Source organism: Nansenia antarctica (genome assembly GCF_963989245.1).
Source record: "Nansenia antarctica genome assembly, chromosome: 7".
Taxonomy (NCBI): Eukaryota; Metazoa; Chordata; class Actinopteri; order Argentiniformes; family Microstomatidae; genus Nansenia; species Nansenia antarctica.
The window spans coordinates 47230830-47248329 of NC_137677.1; the positions used below are offsets into that span (position 1 = coordinate 47230830).

The following is a 17500-nucleotide window of genomic DNA, read 5'->3' on the forward strand; positions in this document are numbered from 1 at the left end:
CAAGAAGGGCTTCTACCTGGCCTTCCAGGACATCGGGGCGTGCATCGCCCTGGTCTCTGTGAGGGTGTACTATAAGAAGTGCCCGTTCACCCTGCGGAACCTGGCGTCCTTCCCCGACACGGTGCCCCGCGTGGACTCCTCCTCCCTGGTGGAGGTGAGGGGGGCGTGTGTGGAGCACGCCGAGGAGAGGGACACGCCCAAACTGTACTGCGGGGCGGACGGGGATTGGCTCGTGCCGCTGGGGAGGTGCGTCTGCAGTGTGGGCTACGAGGAGGTCGACGGCTCCTGTCTCGGTGAGTTCTGTCTTCTGCAAACCCCCTGTTGCTCTCTTACTTTCTCACCGTCTCTCTCTTTTTGTCTCCCATCTATCCCCATCCCCCCCCCCCCCCCGCCGCACTCTCTCCATCCACTCTGTCCTTTCTCATTCGCTCTGTCTCTGCCTCTCTGTTTACATGAGTGAGTTCATGTATTTTTCGGAATCAACATCACATGATCAGCAGCACAGTTGAAGAACTATGTGGCGCCCTTATCCATTGCGATTGCCGCTCTATTTAACATGAGGGTTGATATCAGTTGGCAATCCCGGGGATAGATCGGATATCTGCGCTAGGGCTTTACATAAATCAGCTTAACATACCTGTACCATAGGCACGCTGAAGAGTATCACGTGTTGAGACCAGCCGTGGTTATTCATTACCCTTGCAACGGCTTTCCTCCAAACCCCTTTCTCTCTCTCTCTCTCTCTCTCTCTCTCTCTCTCTCTCTCTCTCTCTCTTTCTCTCTCTCTCTCTCTCTTTCTTTCTCTCTCTGTCTCTCTCTCTTGTTTTCCCTCTCTCTCTCCCCCCCTCTCTCCCTCTCTCTCTCTTGTTTTCCCTCTCTCCCTCTCTCCCTCTCTCTCTCTCTCTCTCTCTCTCTCTCTCCCCTTCTCTTTGTGATGGCGCAGTATCAGCGCGGTGCAGACAGGCAGAGCCCCACGCAGCATCACAAAGGCGGCTTGTCATCCCCGATCCTTCATTATCTCTTCTCCTGTCATCCCTCCCTCTTCCCTCCTTCATCCGCTGCTGCTTCCCCCTCCTGTCACCTCTCCATGCAGCTGCAGCCCTACGCCATTGTCCCTGCCCCGCCCGCCCACTAACTCATTCAGATGAGATCTAATGTGAGGAGAGCTCAGTCTGTTTTGGGGCTGATTGTTGTTGCTGCAATGGGAAACAGTGTCTCTGTGGTGGGCGAGAGGTCGGTGTCTGTGATAGGGAACAGGACCGCATTAGGGAAATCTCCGAGGGAAAGCAGAGGGGCTCCTGTTCTCTCTCCCTGTAGCTGCCCCACCCCAAGGTGATATCAGCGGAATGGATCTCTCTCTAGATGAAGGCTGCTGTGGTGGCGCTCGCTGCTGTCGGTGGCCCTGCTGTGAGGCTGTAATGGGCTGGGGAGGAAATCCATCCATGTGTGGATCCACAGCCTTCTGATGGAGGTTTAAAGCCTGACCTTACAAAGTGTGTGTGTGTGTGTGTGTGTGTGTGTGTGCGTGTGTGTGTGCGTGTGTGCGCGTGTGTGTGCGTGTGTGTGTGTGCGTGTGCGTGTGCGTGTGTGTGTGTGTGTGTGTGTGTGTGTGCGCGCGTGTGCGTGCGTGTGTATGTTTGTGTGCGTGCGTGTGCGCGCATGTGCGTGCGTGTGTACGTGCCGGCAGTGGTCTGGATATCCACCTCCCACTGTTCACTGAGGCTGGGCACCTGGCCGTGACAGATTACCTGGGCTGTCCACATGGATGTCTGATCCCTGTCGGCCTCTCTGATGTGGGATCAGGGTTATCACTGGCTGACTCCACTCGATAGGACACGAGGTGACACAAACAGGCCCGGATAGAGCCATGGTACAGTGCCTAGTGTCTCCGTCGAGTCAGATAGAATGTATAGCCATTCTTTTTTTTCCTTTTTTTTTTTTGATGTATGAGGTAGGGAATTGGCCGTGAAAGATAAATGCGGTCAAGAATCCCTAGTGTGGGGCACCATGGAACCACCTCCTTGGGGGGTCACCCCTGCCTGCTCCTCACCCTGCTCTAAAGGCCAGTCCCTGCACTCCCCTGTGTGAGAGTGTGGGGGAAGGGAAGGTCACTGATCCCCCCCCAGTTTCTGCACAGCAGGACTCTGGCTCTGTTAGTCGGGGGAGAGTCAATGCTACCTAGGGCCGTCACTGTCAGTAGGCAGGGTGGGGGAGAGTAGGAGGGGGAGTGTGGGGGGGGAGAGAGAAAGTAGTAAAGCAGTGCGAAGTGTGGGAGAGAGGGGGGACGTAAGAGAGAGAGAGTGAGAGAGAAGGGGGGTAGGGAGGGGATAGAGAGTGTGAGGGGGAGAGAGAGAGAGAGAGAGAGACTGAGATTGAAGGCAGGGCAGTGAGGTCAAGGCTCCTGTCACCACCAGGGAGGCCCCGTTAGAAGGTCACCACCACCTTCCCTGTACAGCCTGAGGGAAGTTAACTCATGAGACTTGGATGCATTATCTATACAGTACCTCTCCAAGGTTTCTTCTGCTTTAAGCCAACACACAGCCTTGGACAGTATTTAACCCTTACAGGGAAAGCTAGGAAGTAGGTGTATAAGCAACCCTGTTTTGGAGATTGTGTAGACCAATGCTACCTCCCTATTTTTGGCCGTTCTATAATCATGCAAATGTTTATTCGCGAATAACATGATTTTTTTAAATTGAAGAAGTGGTTGTGTGATCTCCTCCCACTGTTTTCCACCCGTGTTCCTGGTGTCCTCGGAGCAGCTCTGAGTGTTGGTTGATTATGATTCATCCTCTGATGTGGGGCAGAGAGGTTTCTCAGCTGCATCAACAGCTGCATAGCAATCAGTAGGCCAAGGGTGAGACTGCAGCTGTGATTAGACCCGTTCTGCACCAAAATGTCTGCCTCACCCACGTTTCCCCCATTTGTTATCCTGTTCAGGAGCTCGATGTGCCAGAATAGACTGATGAAACTCAGCTCCTGAGATCGAGCACCAGATGGCAACCCTAGTTTGTTTAGCTGATGAGACAGACAGACATGCTGTTCTTTTTTATCCGCAGGAGTGACTAAAGATGTCGGCGGTGTTGCGGTGTGCCCGTCTGAGATGTGTGTCTGGGTCTGAGGAGACTTTGGCATTTCTGGGATTGCCCGCTTGTCAGACCAATTACCGAGCGCACAGTTGATTGCTAGCTTAATATGACCTTGAACAAGGAGTTTGCCTCGAGTTAGAGAGAAACAACTCTGTTTGTTGGCACACCGATCCGGAACTGAACTGTAATCGTTGAGGGGGAAGAAACAGCATGTACCACCTCATGTTCTTGCCTATTTTGAGAGTCATAAAAACACGAAATAATCTTGATTCACAATTTAAACAATATCCATTTTTTGTTTCCTCTTTGAAACCCCATAGTTAGATTGTAGAAGCATCATGACCATGGCCCTATTCTCTAACATTGAAGACCAGTATTCCTGTGTGTTCTATTTAGAGCCCATCACCATGCTCCCACCCTCCCTCCCTCCCTCCCTCCCTCCCTCCCTTCCTTTCTTTCTTCCACCTTCTATCCCTCCCTCCCTCCCTCCCTCCCTCTCTATGTAGCAGATTTCACAGTTGGGTTAAGCCCAGCCCTGTGGGCCATGTGTAGCCATTTTAATGCCGTGTCAGCCCTAAAATACGGCCCTGTTCATTGTTCCAGGATTCAAACAGGCGTAGTTATTAAACCTCCATGTGCAGAGCTCAGGGCGTCATGGGAGAGTCGCAGTGTTAATACCTCAATCCCACCTCCCTACTGTACCTCGGTGCTGCTATGCATACAGCAGGGTCCACAGTGAGAGGAAACTTCAGAGCAGTGTTCTAAAGACGGCACATCCCTGGAAGATTTGATTGATGTTTAATAAAGGTTATAGTGTATATGTTACGGTACATATGGGAATACGGTACATGTGGGAAAACTAGGGTTAGGGTTAGGTGCTACGTCGATTTGGTACATGCTGGCATGTCTAACCCTAACCCTAACCCTATCCCTATCCCTAACCCTACCCCTAACCCTAACCCTAACCTTAACTGTAGCACCCTAGCACCTAACCCTAACCCTAGTTTTCCCACATGTACCGTGTTCCCACATGTACCGTAACATATAGACTTGTGTTGCTGGCATTTGGAATATATCAGATTTACATTCCAATGTTCTGTTCCACCTTCCAAGCATTGAGAAACCCAACAATAGTCTAAGTAGTGTTCTGGGTTTTTCTGGTTATGTTATGCAACCCCAACCCCTGCCAGTAGCATAGCAAAGGGAGATTCATTACAGTTTTGTAATACAGAGGATACAACGTTTTAAATCCTGATACTTATATAGTAGATAAGATAATCTTTACTTTATCAAAGACTGCAGGTAAACCCTGGCTACATAGTGTACAGGTTTTTACTTTTGCCTGCTTGCGGCTCTGTCAGTATTGATTGATTGATTGATTGATTGACTGAGAATGTTCATTATGTGAAGCGCATTGAGTTGCATCTTGTAAGAAATGCGCTATACAAATCAAATTTGATTTGATGATGATTTGATTTGCAAGGTATCTGTGTGAGAGGCGGCGGGGCAGAATAAAGGAGCACAGATGCATTGAGGTGGGTAAACAAAAGATATCCTCTCTACCCTGGACCACCATTCAGCCAGCCAATCTCAGATCTGATTTAAACCCAGTGACACAGTAGAACCATAATCACACATAGAACCATAATCACACATAGAACCATAGCCCTCCACCTCCTCTCTGCTCTACAACACCACAGTCCTGCAGTGGAGACCTACCATAGAACCAGAGCTATGTTGCTAATGGAACAGAACGAACAGAACTGGCTAACAATCTGATTATTTATCGTTTTGCTGTGCAAAATCTCTCTCTCTCTCTCTCTCTCTCTCTTTATCTCTCTCGCTCTCTCGCTCTTTCCGTATTTCCATAAGTAAACCCGTGTGTGAAGATTATTGCAGTAGATAGCTGTAACATTTCATTTCCCATTTGAATTGGCCCTGACCAAAGTGAGGTTTTCAGCTTTCATTATACGGCAATATTCTTCTTTTCAACAGGATTATGGAAACAACGATCAACTCGCAGCTACATACAGTAGCTTCTGCTGGCCCCTGTGTAAGGTCGAAGTGATGTGATGGAGACCGAACCCTTCACACTTTGACACAAAACAAGCTAATTGTTGACCCCGACCTTGTCTGTGTAAAAGAGTCCTAATCACAAACAAATGTTTCGGAAGGTCACCTCTGCCCTCGTTTCGAGGAACGTTTCGAAAAGACAACGCTGTCATTACTGACTCATTATACCTCACTGAACGATGCCCGTGAATACAGAATGTTGTTGTTGTTGCCGTTATGGCCTAGTAGCTAAACCGATGAGGATGTCTGTAGGACAGCCTGGTGTGCCAGTTTCATTCAGAGGACCCTTCGTTGTGTTCAAGTAGTCCACAACAGAGCCGTATATCTGAGCAAGATTCCCCCCTGAGCTTTGTACCCAGAGAGCAGAGCAGAGCACCTCTCTAAAGATGACAAAGCACGACCCAGAGGCTGTGCCTGTCCTCTGCATTTATTACACCTCTGTCACTAGAACACAAATTGATCTTCTTGATCTGTGGAATAAATCAGAAGGCACATTGTTTGGTGTCGCAGCTCAGATGAAGTTATGGTGTCTGGAGTCTCCGGCCTCCGCCCCCCACCCCGTCCCCCCGTCCCCCGCACAAAAGTTTTTGGTGGAGGACAAAGTTCAAGTTCAACAGAGGCAGAAACACGGCAGCATTCAAACAGTGCGAGAGGTTTCAATAACAGAGTATTAGTCAACCACCTTTGCTGTGAGTCTGTAGATCTCAGACATAGGCTTTTGTCTCTATGAGCTTGCTCTGCTCTCTCCTATCATCAGTGTAAATGGTCAAATGGTAAATGGACTGCACTTATACGGCGCCTTTATCCGAAGCACTTTACAACGGCCTCTCATTCACCCATTCACACACACATTCACACACCAAAGGCAGCAAGCTACCCTGCAAGGGTATCAATTATGTCGCACCTCACATATTGTTTGACAAGCTGGGGCCATGCATACAGCACTTCCCTAAAGCCATTAGCCACCCTATACAAGCGGACCCTTAAGGTCATGGACCAGAAGCCCAACAGCACACACTACTGTACCATCCTAGACAAATGTAAATACCTTAGCTGGGAAGACACCATCAAATACAAAAACATCTGTCTCATCCATAAAATTCTGCATAACAAAGCTCCTCCCCCGCTTAACTCTTTCATAAACCAGCGTGACCACAGCTTACGGCCCACCAGAAGCACCTCTCGTGGCAACCTTATAGTTCCATTCAGGAAAAGCACCTTCAGTAACAGTGGCGGCTGGTGCTAAACATTTTGGGTGGGGCACAGGTTATGGGGGCATGCTCCACGGGGAAGAATATCAACTTTAAAATCTGGATTTACAGTCGATTTTAGCATGAGAATAGCTCTACCCCCCTGTACAGACCTCGCCATCCCCTCTACCCCCCTGTACAGACCTCTTCATCCCCTCTACCCACCTCTACAGACCTCTTCATCCCCTCTACCCACCTCTACAGACCTCTTCATCACCTCTACCCACCTCTACATCTCCTCTACCCACCTCTACAGACCTCTCCATCCCCTCTACCCCCTGTACAGACCTCTCCATCCCCTCTACCCCCCTGTACATACCTCCTCATCCCCCCTACCCCCCTGTACAGACCTCTTCATCCCCTCTACCCCCCTGTACATACCTCCTCATCCCCCCTACCCCCCTGTACAGACCTCTTCATCCCCTCTACCCCCCTGTACATACCTCCTCATCCCCCCTACCCCCCTGTACAGACCTCTCCATCCCCTCTACCCCCCCTGTACAGACCTCTTCATCCCCTCTACCCCCCTGTACAGACCTCTTCATCCCCTCTACCCCCCTGTACAGACCTCTCCATCCCCTCTACCCCCCTGTACAGACCTCTTCATCCCCTCTACCCCCCTGTACAGACCTCTTCATCCCCTCTACCCCCCTGTACAGACCTCTTCATCCCCCCTACCCACCTCTACAGACCTCTTCATCCCCCCTACCCACCTCTACATACCTCCTCATCCCCCCTACCCCCCTGTACAGACCTCTCCATCCCCTCTACCCCCCCTGTACAGACCTCTCCATCCCCTCTACCCCCCTGTACAGACCTCTTCATCCCCTCTACCCCCCTGTACAGACCTCTTTATCCCCTCTACCCCCCTGTACAGACCTCTTCATCCCCCCTACCCCCCTGTACAGACCTCTTCATCCCCTCTAGTGAGTGTGTGAGTGTGAGTGTGAGTGTGTGTGTGTGTGTGTGTGTGTGTGTGTGTGTGTGTGTGTGTGCGTGTGTGCGTGTGTGTGTGTGTGTGTGTGTGTGTGTGCGTGTGCTGAATACATAAACAAACAAGCTAAAAGACGACAATAGAAAACGTACCATGCTGACGATATTACTAAATGTTTGAAGTAGCTTTTATCTTAGCTGACTCTCTTACCTTCAGGTCGAGTTTGTGTATTCTGGCTTCGCAAAACACCAACAGTAGCAGCCTAACAGCCGCGGAGATTGCGCGGAGATTGCGCGGAGATTGCGACCACAAACGAAGTTTGACTTCGGTAATAGGTCCAGTTGTAATATCCTCAAGCAGGGGAGGCTGGCTCCCCACCAAAGGGAGAAGAGAGAGATTTTTTTTCTATGACTTCTAGACAGTGTTGCTTCTGAATATCATAGTCCAATCAGCTAGTGTTCTGTGGCGTATATCATAGTCCAATCAGCTAGTGTTCTGTGGAGTATGTTCCAATCAGCTTCAAGTCCCGCCCCTTTCGGTGCATGTCCCAAAACCCCATAGACAATTGACCGAATGGCCTGAAGTTACCAAAATAGATTTTACATGCAAGTCTACGAGAACAGCCTAGTGCAACTTCGAGTAGACTGAAAGTTGCCCCGAAAGGGGCGGGACTTGAAGCTGATTGGAACATACTCCACAGAACACTAGCTGATTGGACTATGATATACTCCACAGAACACTAGCTGATTGGACTATGATATTCAGAAGCTACACTGTCTAGAAGTCATAGAAAAAAAATCTCTCTCTTCTCCCTTTGGTGGGGCATTGCCCAATTGCACCTAATGAACCAGCCTCCCCTGTTCAGTAAGCAATCCTTCTCAGTGATAGCAATAGAAAACTGGAACTCACTACCCAACCAACTCAAAGACATACATACGTGGTGGTGGGAGTGAGTGGTGGGAGACTGACCTGGCAGAGGGTGGTTGTGAGTCTAGTAGATGCCTGGGCCGTGTCATTCAGAAGACTGTCCTGTCTCTTCTTGTATTAAAGCCTTCAGCCTCACAGCGATAGATGGTACAGATGCTCCTGTGATGAATTGTTATAATGTCCCCGCACTGACCCAGTATGACTACATCCCTCACTCCGGGGAAGTGTTGATGAAACCTGACTTAATATGAACCATCAGTCCTCCTACACGCACGCTCTTTCACACAAACACACGCACGCACACACACACCCTCCGCGCTTCTTTATGTAATGCTAATGTAATGTCTCTCTCTCTCTCTCTTTAACATGCTTTGTCTTTCTCCTCTTTCTCTCTCTTTCTCTCTCTCTCTCTATTAATCTCTCTTCATCTCTCTCTATTATGCTACCTCCTGCTCTCTCTCTCTGTCTCTCTCTCTCTCTGTGTCTCTCTCTCTCTCTCTCTCTCTCTCTCTGTATCTCTCTCTAGATAAAGCAGGTAGCTAGGACTGAGCAATGGCCATGCATTCAGTGTTTTACAACATGCCGTGTGTTTGTGTGCATCTGCGTTAGAGCTCCTTTGATGGCCATGAATAACGCAATTGCAGTGTTATATTAGGACCTGCTTTGGTTAGGTCATGTTGTGTGTGTGTGTGTGTGTGTGTGTGTGTGTGTGTGTGTGTGTGTGTGTGTGTGTGTGCGCGCGCGCACGCTAGGGATGGACGGTTTTTCGGTTAAACCGAAAACCGGGGTTTCTAAAATTAGAAACGGTTTTTTATCAAAACCGTCTGAAACCGTTTTTTTATTTTTTTATTTTTTATTTTAGAAGAATAAAATAGAATAAGAATAAAACTGGAACATGTCACATATTTGTCGTGTGTGAAAATAAAAATGATACAGTCTGAATCTGCCGCACAATGAGTGAGAGGTTTGGTCAGTTGTGAAGAATAACTGAGGATTAATATCTAATTGGGATTATATTTAAGGGTAACGAATCACTCTATGGGAAAGATAGTTGCCTTCAGTTATTGGTAGATAGGAAAGGTTTTTTACAATTACTCGCTTACATTTAATAAGATCATTTTCGCTGCTCTCTGTAAAGCGCATTGGGTCACTTTTGTGAGAAATGCGCTATAGAAATAAAATGTGACACAGGCCAATGAAAAGGGCTACCTGTAGGCGAAGTCATTTTTCTGTTTTTTACATGTGCTTAAACTACAGATTGTAAGCTTTCAAATGATGCATCATACATTGGAATCGGAAACAAATTGAAGACGACATGAGTATTTGAAAGTTGCTACACCTGAAATCACTAAGCACAGAAAATCCCCATCAAAGATAATGAATCCCCATCAAACAACAAGAAACGAAGTCATTGTGTTATAGATTACACTTATTTAATTAACGTAAAACTGTTCGGAAAAATAACGAGTGGGTACTTCACATCTTCGAGTTGAATGTTAGCTAAAAAAACGAAAATCTGAAAAAAAACAAAAAACTTTCAAGACGAATTTGACGTCTTTCTCATTTCCGAGAGGTGTCCAGAAACACCAGGAGCAGTCACAAATGTGATTTGATTTGATATCAATCAATCAAACTTTATTTATGTTCTATAGCACACATCATGCATTGAATGTAACTCCAAGTGCAGTATTTACTAAACCACAATATAATAAAACAAGAGCTATACGGATCAAGAGTGTACTTTGTGCACAGCGCCACTGTGTGTCACAAGTTCACCTTCAGAGCGGGTGTTCAGCGCAGCAGGCAAAATTGTAAGTCCGTTCCGAGCGCAGCTGAATCCTGAAAAGGTGAACATGCTCGTGTTTCTTGCGAAGAACCTCGATTAACGGACTATTTAATAGCCTTTAATAGCTTTTATGCTCATTTTTTGTTACTGCCAGTTTTTGTTATTTAGTTATTAGCCATAGGTTGTGAATTAGAATTAGAATGAATGTGATCAGTGATATCTTTGCACAATTGTTTTACCTGCTTGCACTCAATTTGCACTCGTTTGTATTTATATTTATAGATGTTTTTGTTTACGTTTTCTATTCTATTGTATATTCTATGTTGCTCAAAGAATAAAACTGGAACATGTCACATGTTTGTTGTGTGTGAAAATAACAATGATACAGTCTGAATCTGCCGCGCAATGAGCGAGAGGTTTGGTCAGTTGTGAAGAATAATTGAGGATTAATATCTAATTGGGATTATATTTAAGGGTAACTAATCACTCTATGGGAAAGATAGTTGCCTTCAGTTATTGGTAGATAGGAAAGTTTTTTTTACAATTACTCGCTTACATTTAATAAGATAATTTTCGCTGCTCTCTGTAAAGCGCATTGGGTCACTTTTGTGAGAAATGCGCTATAGAAATAAAATGTGATTTGATATCAATCAATCAATCAAACTTTATTTATGTTCTATAGCACAAATCATGCATTGAATGTAACTCCAAGTGCAGTATTTACTAAACCACAATATAATAAAACAAGAGCTATACGGATCAAGAGTGTTTGTGCACAGCGCCACTGTGTGTGAAGGCGCTACTGAAAGTGATGACAGAACGCATGTCTCAGAAGATACGCGGTCACTTAGTGACGCAAAGGTAGTTCTGTATTTATCTCTATCTGTATTAGTACATTTATTTTGAAAGCTCTATTTTGACAGCTCTACCATGGGCACTTTTATTTTGATGGGGCATTCTTTGTTGATTGACTTACGACAGTTCAGGACGAGTCAGTCTCGCGCATGTGGTTTTTATGAAAAGCTTTAAGTATGTTCACTGCATAATTCTAAGTCTAATATTTCAGTGATTATTGAGCAGTATTCAAATATTTAAATACATTGAGCAGCAGCTGAAACTTTGTCTAAGAACCAAGATATTGAGAAAGCAGTTCATTCAATGAAGACGCTGTTCCAAGAGATGATCTTCCGTGCAGGCGTGCACCCTGGATCAGCGGAGCTGGTGTGTTAAGTGTTCATGTGTTTTCATGTATGGTGTAGCTTACAAAAGTCTGCCTTTCCACTTATATTTGTGAAACTAAGTAGCCTAAATGTGTTGCGACTGTGCTTACGGTGTTTTAATGGTGTTCGACACGAGTGTATTGTAGCAGTAGGGCTCAATTATTTGAAATTGGCATTTTTTTTTTTTTTTTTTACCTTTTCGGTTAACCGGAAAACCGCGGTTTTAGTCTTTGACGGTTTTTCGGTTTCAATAATTGGAAACCGTCCATCCCTAGCGCACGCGTGCTTGTCCGTGCGTGCGTATGCCTAGGCTCTCAGCTGTCCTCTCACCAGTGCTCTATTAGACTACAGTACAGTGTCTGTGAGGCCGGAGCAGAACACTGACTTTTATACGAGCGCAGGAGACACACTACACAATGTTTTTTAACAACAGAAAATACACACTATTCACTGACTGGCAACAGTTTGACATTTCATCCCAACCTGTTCCCATCCCATCCCATCCGTCTTTGAAAGCCACGTTCACCTGTCTGCCGCCCTGTAGGTGGGAGAGACAGTGAATGCTGAGATCCGAGGGGCTCCTCAGCTTTAATTGCCACAACAGCGTGAACAGGGCCTAGGGTTCCCTCGTCAGACGTTTTCAATTACACTCCAAGCCCAGTCAGAACGGGGGCCCCTGCTCAACAATTACACCACATATCCCTCAAACTGTCACGCAGGCAAATGAGACGTCACCCACAGAAGCGGATTGTTAATGCGAGAGACGGCACAGAGCTTAATTTAGATACTGACACAAGCGCGCGCACACACACACACACACACACACACACACACACACACGCACAGCCACTCAACGAGAGCCGGAAGAGTGGCTTGAGCCGACCACAGACAGTGTTGTTTACAGCTAGCTAACAGGAGGGGACACATGGCGTGACTCACGGTGTGGCATTTCAGGAAAGGAGTGTCCTGGTCTAACAAGCATTGGCCGTGCAAGCCTAATTGGTCGTGTCTGGAGAGGCATCTCCATGAGTCTGACTCATGAGGTGAAGGTGTGTGAGTGTGTGAGTGCGTGCGTGTGTGCGTGCGTGTGCATTTGATTATCACCTCAATTTATATTTTGACCAGCTGTTGTAGGTTTTAGTAGAGAAGCGAAGATGCTCATTTAGCATTTGTGTCACGCTCTAATGCTTTGGTACGCATATCGGGATCAGATTTTTCTTCCGAAAAATTTGAATACATTTCCGCGTTGTTGAAAATCAATGACACATCGCTAGTCAACTAGCACAGCTTGTTTTGTGAGCCTGCTAACAATGTAAAGTAGTGTTATAGTTAACTAGGTAGCAGTGGGGATTACTCACTGTATTTTGGCTTGACTAGCGAGTTTGTGTTCCATGTTGAAAGTTCCATGTTTTAAAAAGAAAAGTCTGAATATTTTGATTGGTTGCCGATATGCGGACCGAAAAACTAGAACGTGTCACATTTATGCAGTCGATGCAGACAGTAGCACTTTCAAATACTCTGCTTTTAACTTGGTGCCTTTGTGTGTCACAAACACACACACACACACACACACACACACACACACACACACACACATACACTGCCTGGCTCCGAAGGAGACATCTCATATCTCAAGGACAGAGCTGAGGTGCATCAAAGAGAGCTCCAACTGCTTTTTATCATGCATGAGCACACACACACACACACACACACACACACACACACACACACACACAGAACATACTGTTTTCATTGACATTTAGAGGGCATACTCTATGACAGTAATGCGTAAAGTATTTTTGTAGATTTGTGTTATTTTGATCGATATGCAAATTCAAAAATGTGCGTGTGTGATCATAAAAGAGATGGCATTGTTTCTGTTTAGCATACACCTGTGTTTGCTCTGTGATGGATGGAACACCCTGCATATGGAATTGAGATCTCTTTGGATCCATGTGATATGGTAATGCCTCTCCCTTGAGTTGTCATTAGTTCCAACGTCTCCCAATTTGAAGGGATTGAGTTTTCATCCAATGAGCTTTACTGTATATGCCATATACTATATGGAGAGAATATGTGTCAGATTGCTACAGTCTACCCACCTTTTTTTTTTTATTACCAACTTTCAATGTGAAAAAGCCATTTTGTGTTCATAAATAGTCCCTACGGGAGCAACATCAGAGCTTGGATTGGGCATGAATGCACTTATTGAATCATGCTCTCTACTGAAGCATCCATTTTGCAGTGGAGTTATATGAAAATGCTCCCAGTAGGCCGAAAGGAGAAATTACTTTGACTCCACAGTTGGCTAGGCTAATTCATCTGCTCCCCAGGCAAGACTGCTGGGATCAGATTATCAGAGAGAGGTTCCAAAGGCATCTTTCCCAGTAGCTACTACTGACCCCTGATCAGGGCTTTTCTTTTGTGGGGAACTAGGGTGATGTGAGGGCAGTGGAGCTGGGTTAACAAAAGGAGTACTACTGCAGCTAACCAGCATAGGTTTGGATTCAGAGAACCAGGCTATAGAGGAAGACATACGGTACATGTTGAATATCGATATTGCATAGAAACAGTGTGTTAATATTAAACATTACCACTACAGCACATCTACACATTATTTATAGACCAGGTGAGAAGCTGCCATTTAGGTAGCCAGATATGCTGAGATGAGGAGCAGATGATCAGGTGAAGGAGCTGTATGTTGCTGTGCTATCTTGATTAATTAATTGCATAGAAACAGTGTGTTAATATTAAACATTACCACTACAGCACATCTACACATTATTTATAGACCAGGTGAGAAGCTGCCATATAGGTAGCCAGATATGCTGAGATGAGGAGCAGATGATCAGGTGAAGGAGCTGTATGTTGCTGTGCTATCTTGATTCATTTCAAGTGTTCAACAATGACAACGGCGACAGCTTCGACGTGTGTCACCTGTTTATCCCCTGACTTCAAACCACTTAGGCCTAACTCAAACAAGCGTTTGTCTTTGTTTTCTCCCCCGGAGATTCTAATTGAGTACAATATAGAGTGGCTCATCGGTGTAATTGTGGTTTGTGTAGGAGGGACTGAGTTTATTCAGCACCTACAGATCCACTGCAGTTGTTTTTTTACTTATAATAAATCGCTTGAAGAAAAAAAAATACATAGTTTCCAGATTGTGAGCAGTTGCGCCCAAGTTGCAACGTGAACTTGCCGTGACTTCGGCATCCTTTTTTATTTATTTCCGAGTGTTACTTCAAAGCCCAGAGTGATCAAAGACAAAGGAGAAAATTCCCCAACGTACCACAGCGCTGCAAACACGGCCCCCGCCGCACGGCGTGGCGCACTAAACAAAGGCACTACGGCGTCTGATGAAGCTTTATTTAGGCAACAAAAAATCCTGTCAGACATCGCAACGTCTCAATTGATTTTCTTTCTTCTTGTTATTTTTTTATTTCATGCTCTCTATTTTTGTCCGTAAGCTGTGACACTGAATAAGTCATTAAAGTGTTTGTATCATGACATGGCCTAGATAACACATCAGAGTCAAGGCGTGATAGAAGGCCGGGGTTGTCATACATGAAAGGATGTGGAGAGCGCTATACGGGAAAAAGACATGGCAATTTGTGTCACAAAAAATTTGATTCAACACATTAAAGGCCCACCAGGGATTTGGAATGACATGCCATGCAGATGATGACTGTGTTTACCTCAATCACATGTTTCAGTTTGTAGCTCATTTGTCCCTCCGAATTAAACGCGCTGACTTTTTCCTGTGTGCCCAATAACACGAACATTCAGATGCTGTATCTCCTGTCATGTAGACCATGCATATTTTATAAGCAGGCCATATTAGATATGTGATTCATGCTGGGTTTCGGCCCTGCTAATGATGTTATCACCATCCAGCTACAATATTATCTTCTTGCTCTTAACTCACACACCCTCCCATGCCTCTTCTCTCTCCCTTCACATGACCTGGTACACCCCCTCCACTCCTCTTCCAGGTGACTGATACCTGTGCTGTTTGAGTGACAGTGACCTGAAGGTGAGGGGCTTAAGTATCAGTTGGTGTCCCTCAATCTGTCTATCCACAGCCCTGCCTGCCTACCCGAGCCTGTTAGTCACGGTGGTGGAAGACTTGGCATAGTCTCCTTTATTCTCCACACACACACAACACATACCGGTACACACACACAACACATACACACACACAACACACAACACACAACACACAACACACAACACACACACACACACACACACACACACACACACACACAACACATACACACAACACACACACACACACACAACACACACACACAACACACAACACACAACACACAACACACAACACACACACACACACACACACACACACACACACACACACACACACACACACACACACACACACACCACACCACCCCATTGCCTGTTCCATTCTCCACACACACTCTGGGTGTCCTGTAGATAGGCTTAATCCAGCAGTTCCACTGCGGCAGTGATAGCAGGAAGTAGGTCAGTTATATAGAGAGTGTATGGTGTGAGTAAACATCTCCTCCGGGTGGATTTTGGGGTGAACTTTGGGTGACCCCTCAGAAGTAGAAATATACAATACACAAAAGTCCAAATACGGCTTCGCTGGATCCGTTGGAATTATGCTGACAAGGTTATTGATCTGAATGAATGTGTGCTTAAGCTACTGGATGAGTATGTTGGACATGTTTGATAGAATTGTGGGTGTTAATGGGTTGCTACAGGCCTGAGGATTACCAGCATGGTGATGGAGAGTTCACATGCCTAAGAAGGTAGGAAAAAGCTGAGGCTAATTATCTGTCTATTTATTCCACATTCCAAATTCCACCATTTTGCAAGGTTAGGGCCGACTGCAAACGGAGAGGCGAATTTGGAAGTTGGGTTCTGAGATATCTTAGCGGTTTAATGTTTTCTTGATCATTTCTATGAATCCTGTACCTCTCTGAAGCTTTATATTGACTCGATGGCAGTATTGTTCAACCCAGAGGCTAGTGCTTACACTGCTTAGGCAGTATTATAAAGTGTGTGTGTGTGTGTGTGTGTGTGTGTGTGTGTGTGCGCTCATGCACGTACGTGCTCACGCACGCTCACACACCCTCATGCACAAGCGTGCGTGAGCGTGCGTGAGCGTGCGTGAGCATGCATTCTGCTGTGCAGTGACAGAGCAGAGAAGTTCCGCAGGTAATCAGTACAATGGGATTTCCGCCACGAGATCTGTCTCCGTAATGGAAATGTTTTGCTGTATTTTACATCATTAAACTACACCATCCCATCAGACAACATCTAATCTAATATTTGTAAATTTCAGAAAAATGCAAAGTGGCTGTTTGTGTGAGCGTAATTGACACTTTTATAGAGACAAAGGAGCATTTTCATCTGTTTGTGTGTGCGTGTGTGTGTGTGTGAGAGAGAGAGAGACTGGGCTGTGCTTAGTCAATCTGTGTGTCGGAGTGGGTGACTTTATTATCCGTTCCCAGCTGTGGGTATTAGCTAGCTCATCCCACGCCCTGCATTATATCAGATTTATGCTTATTGACCAGCTAGAGCCAGCTACAGTACCGGCCTGATTTATAAGCCAATCTAGGTTTATGTAGAATCGATCTGCCTGTAGGTCTCCAGAACATAATCTGTTCACAATGCCTTTGTTCAGAACTGTGGCTGAGCGCTCCCACTGGGTACTGTCTGTCTGTATTACTGCAATACAGCAAGGTACAATAAAGACACATGGCGCAAATGCCCTTTTCACATTGCCTTCTGCCCTATACTGTACATGTTAGGCCTACACTCCTACACACACCTACACACACACCTACACTCACAAACACACCTACACACGCACACACACACACGTACACACACACACCTACACTCACACACACGCACACACACACGTACACACACACACACACACACGTACACTCACACACACACCTACACACACACACACACACACACACCTACACTCACACCTACACTCACACACACACATACACACACGCGCACACACACACACACACGTACACACACACACACACACACACACACCTACACACACACACACACGTACACACACACACACACACGTACACACACATACACACACACTCACACACGCACCTGCTCCTATATGTACAGTACCTCCCCTCAGATTAGCCCTGATTGGCCACTCTCTCACCCCTCTCTCTCCCCTCTGT

At 46.1% G+C, this 17500-nt stretch overlaps 1 protein-coding gene across 1 annotated transcript in view; it reads left to right on the forward strand.

Moving 5' to 3' along the window:
• Window positions 1-17500, forward strand: part of LOC308162176 (ephrin type-A receptor 6-like) — a gene marked incomplete at both ends in the record, with an annotated part of 122634 nt that overhangs the window by 26904 nt on the left and 78230 nt on the right. The window contains one exon of the mRNA XM_080536301.1: window positions 1-293. This exon is cut by the window's left edge and continues 371 nt beyond it. Coding sequence (XP_080392427.1) covers window positions 1-293 — 293 coding nt within the window. The remainder of the gene's footprint in view (window positions 294-17500) is intronic.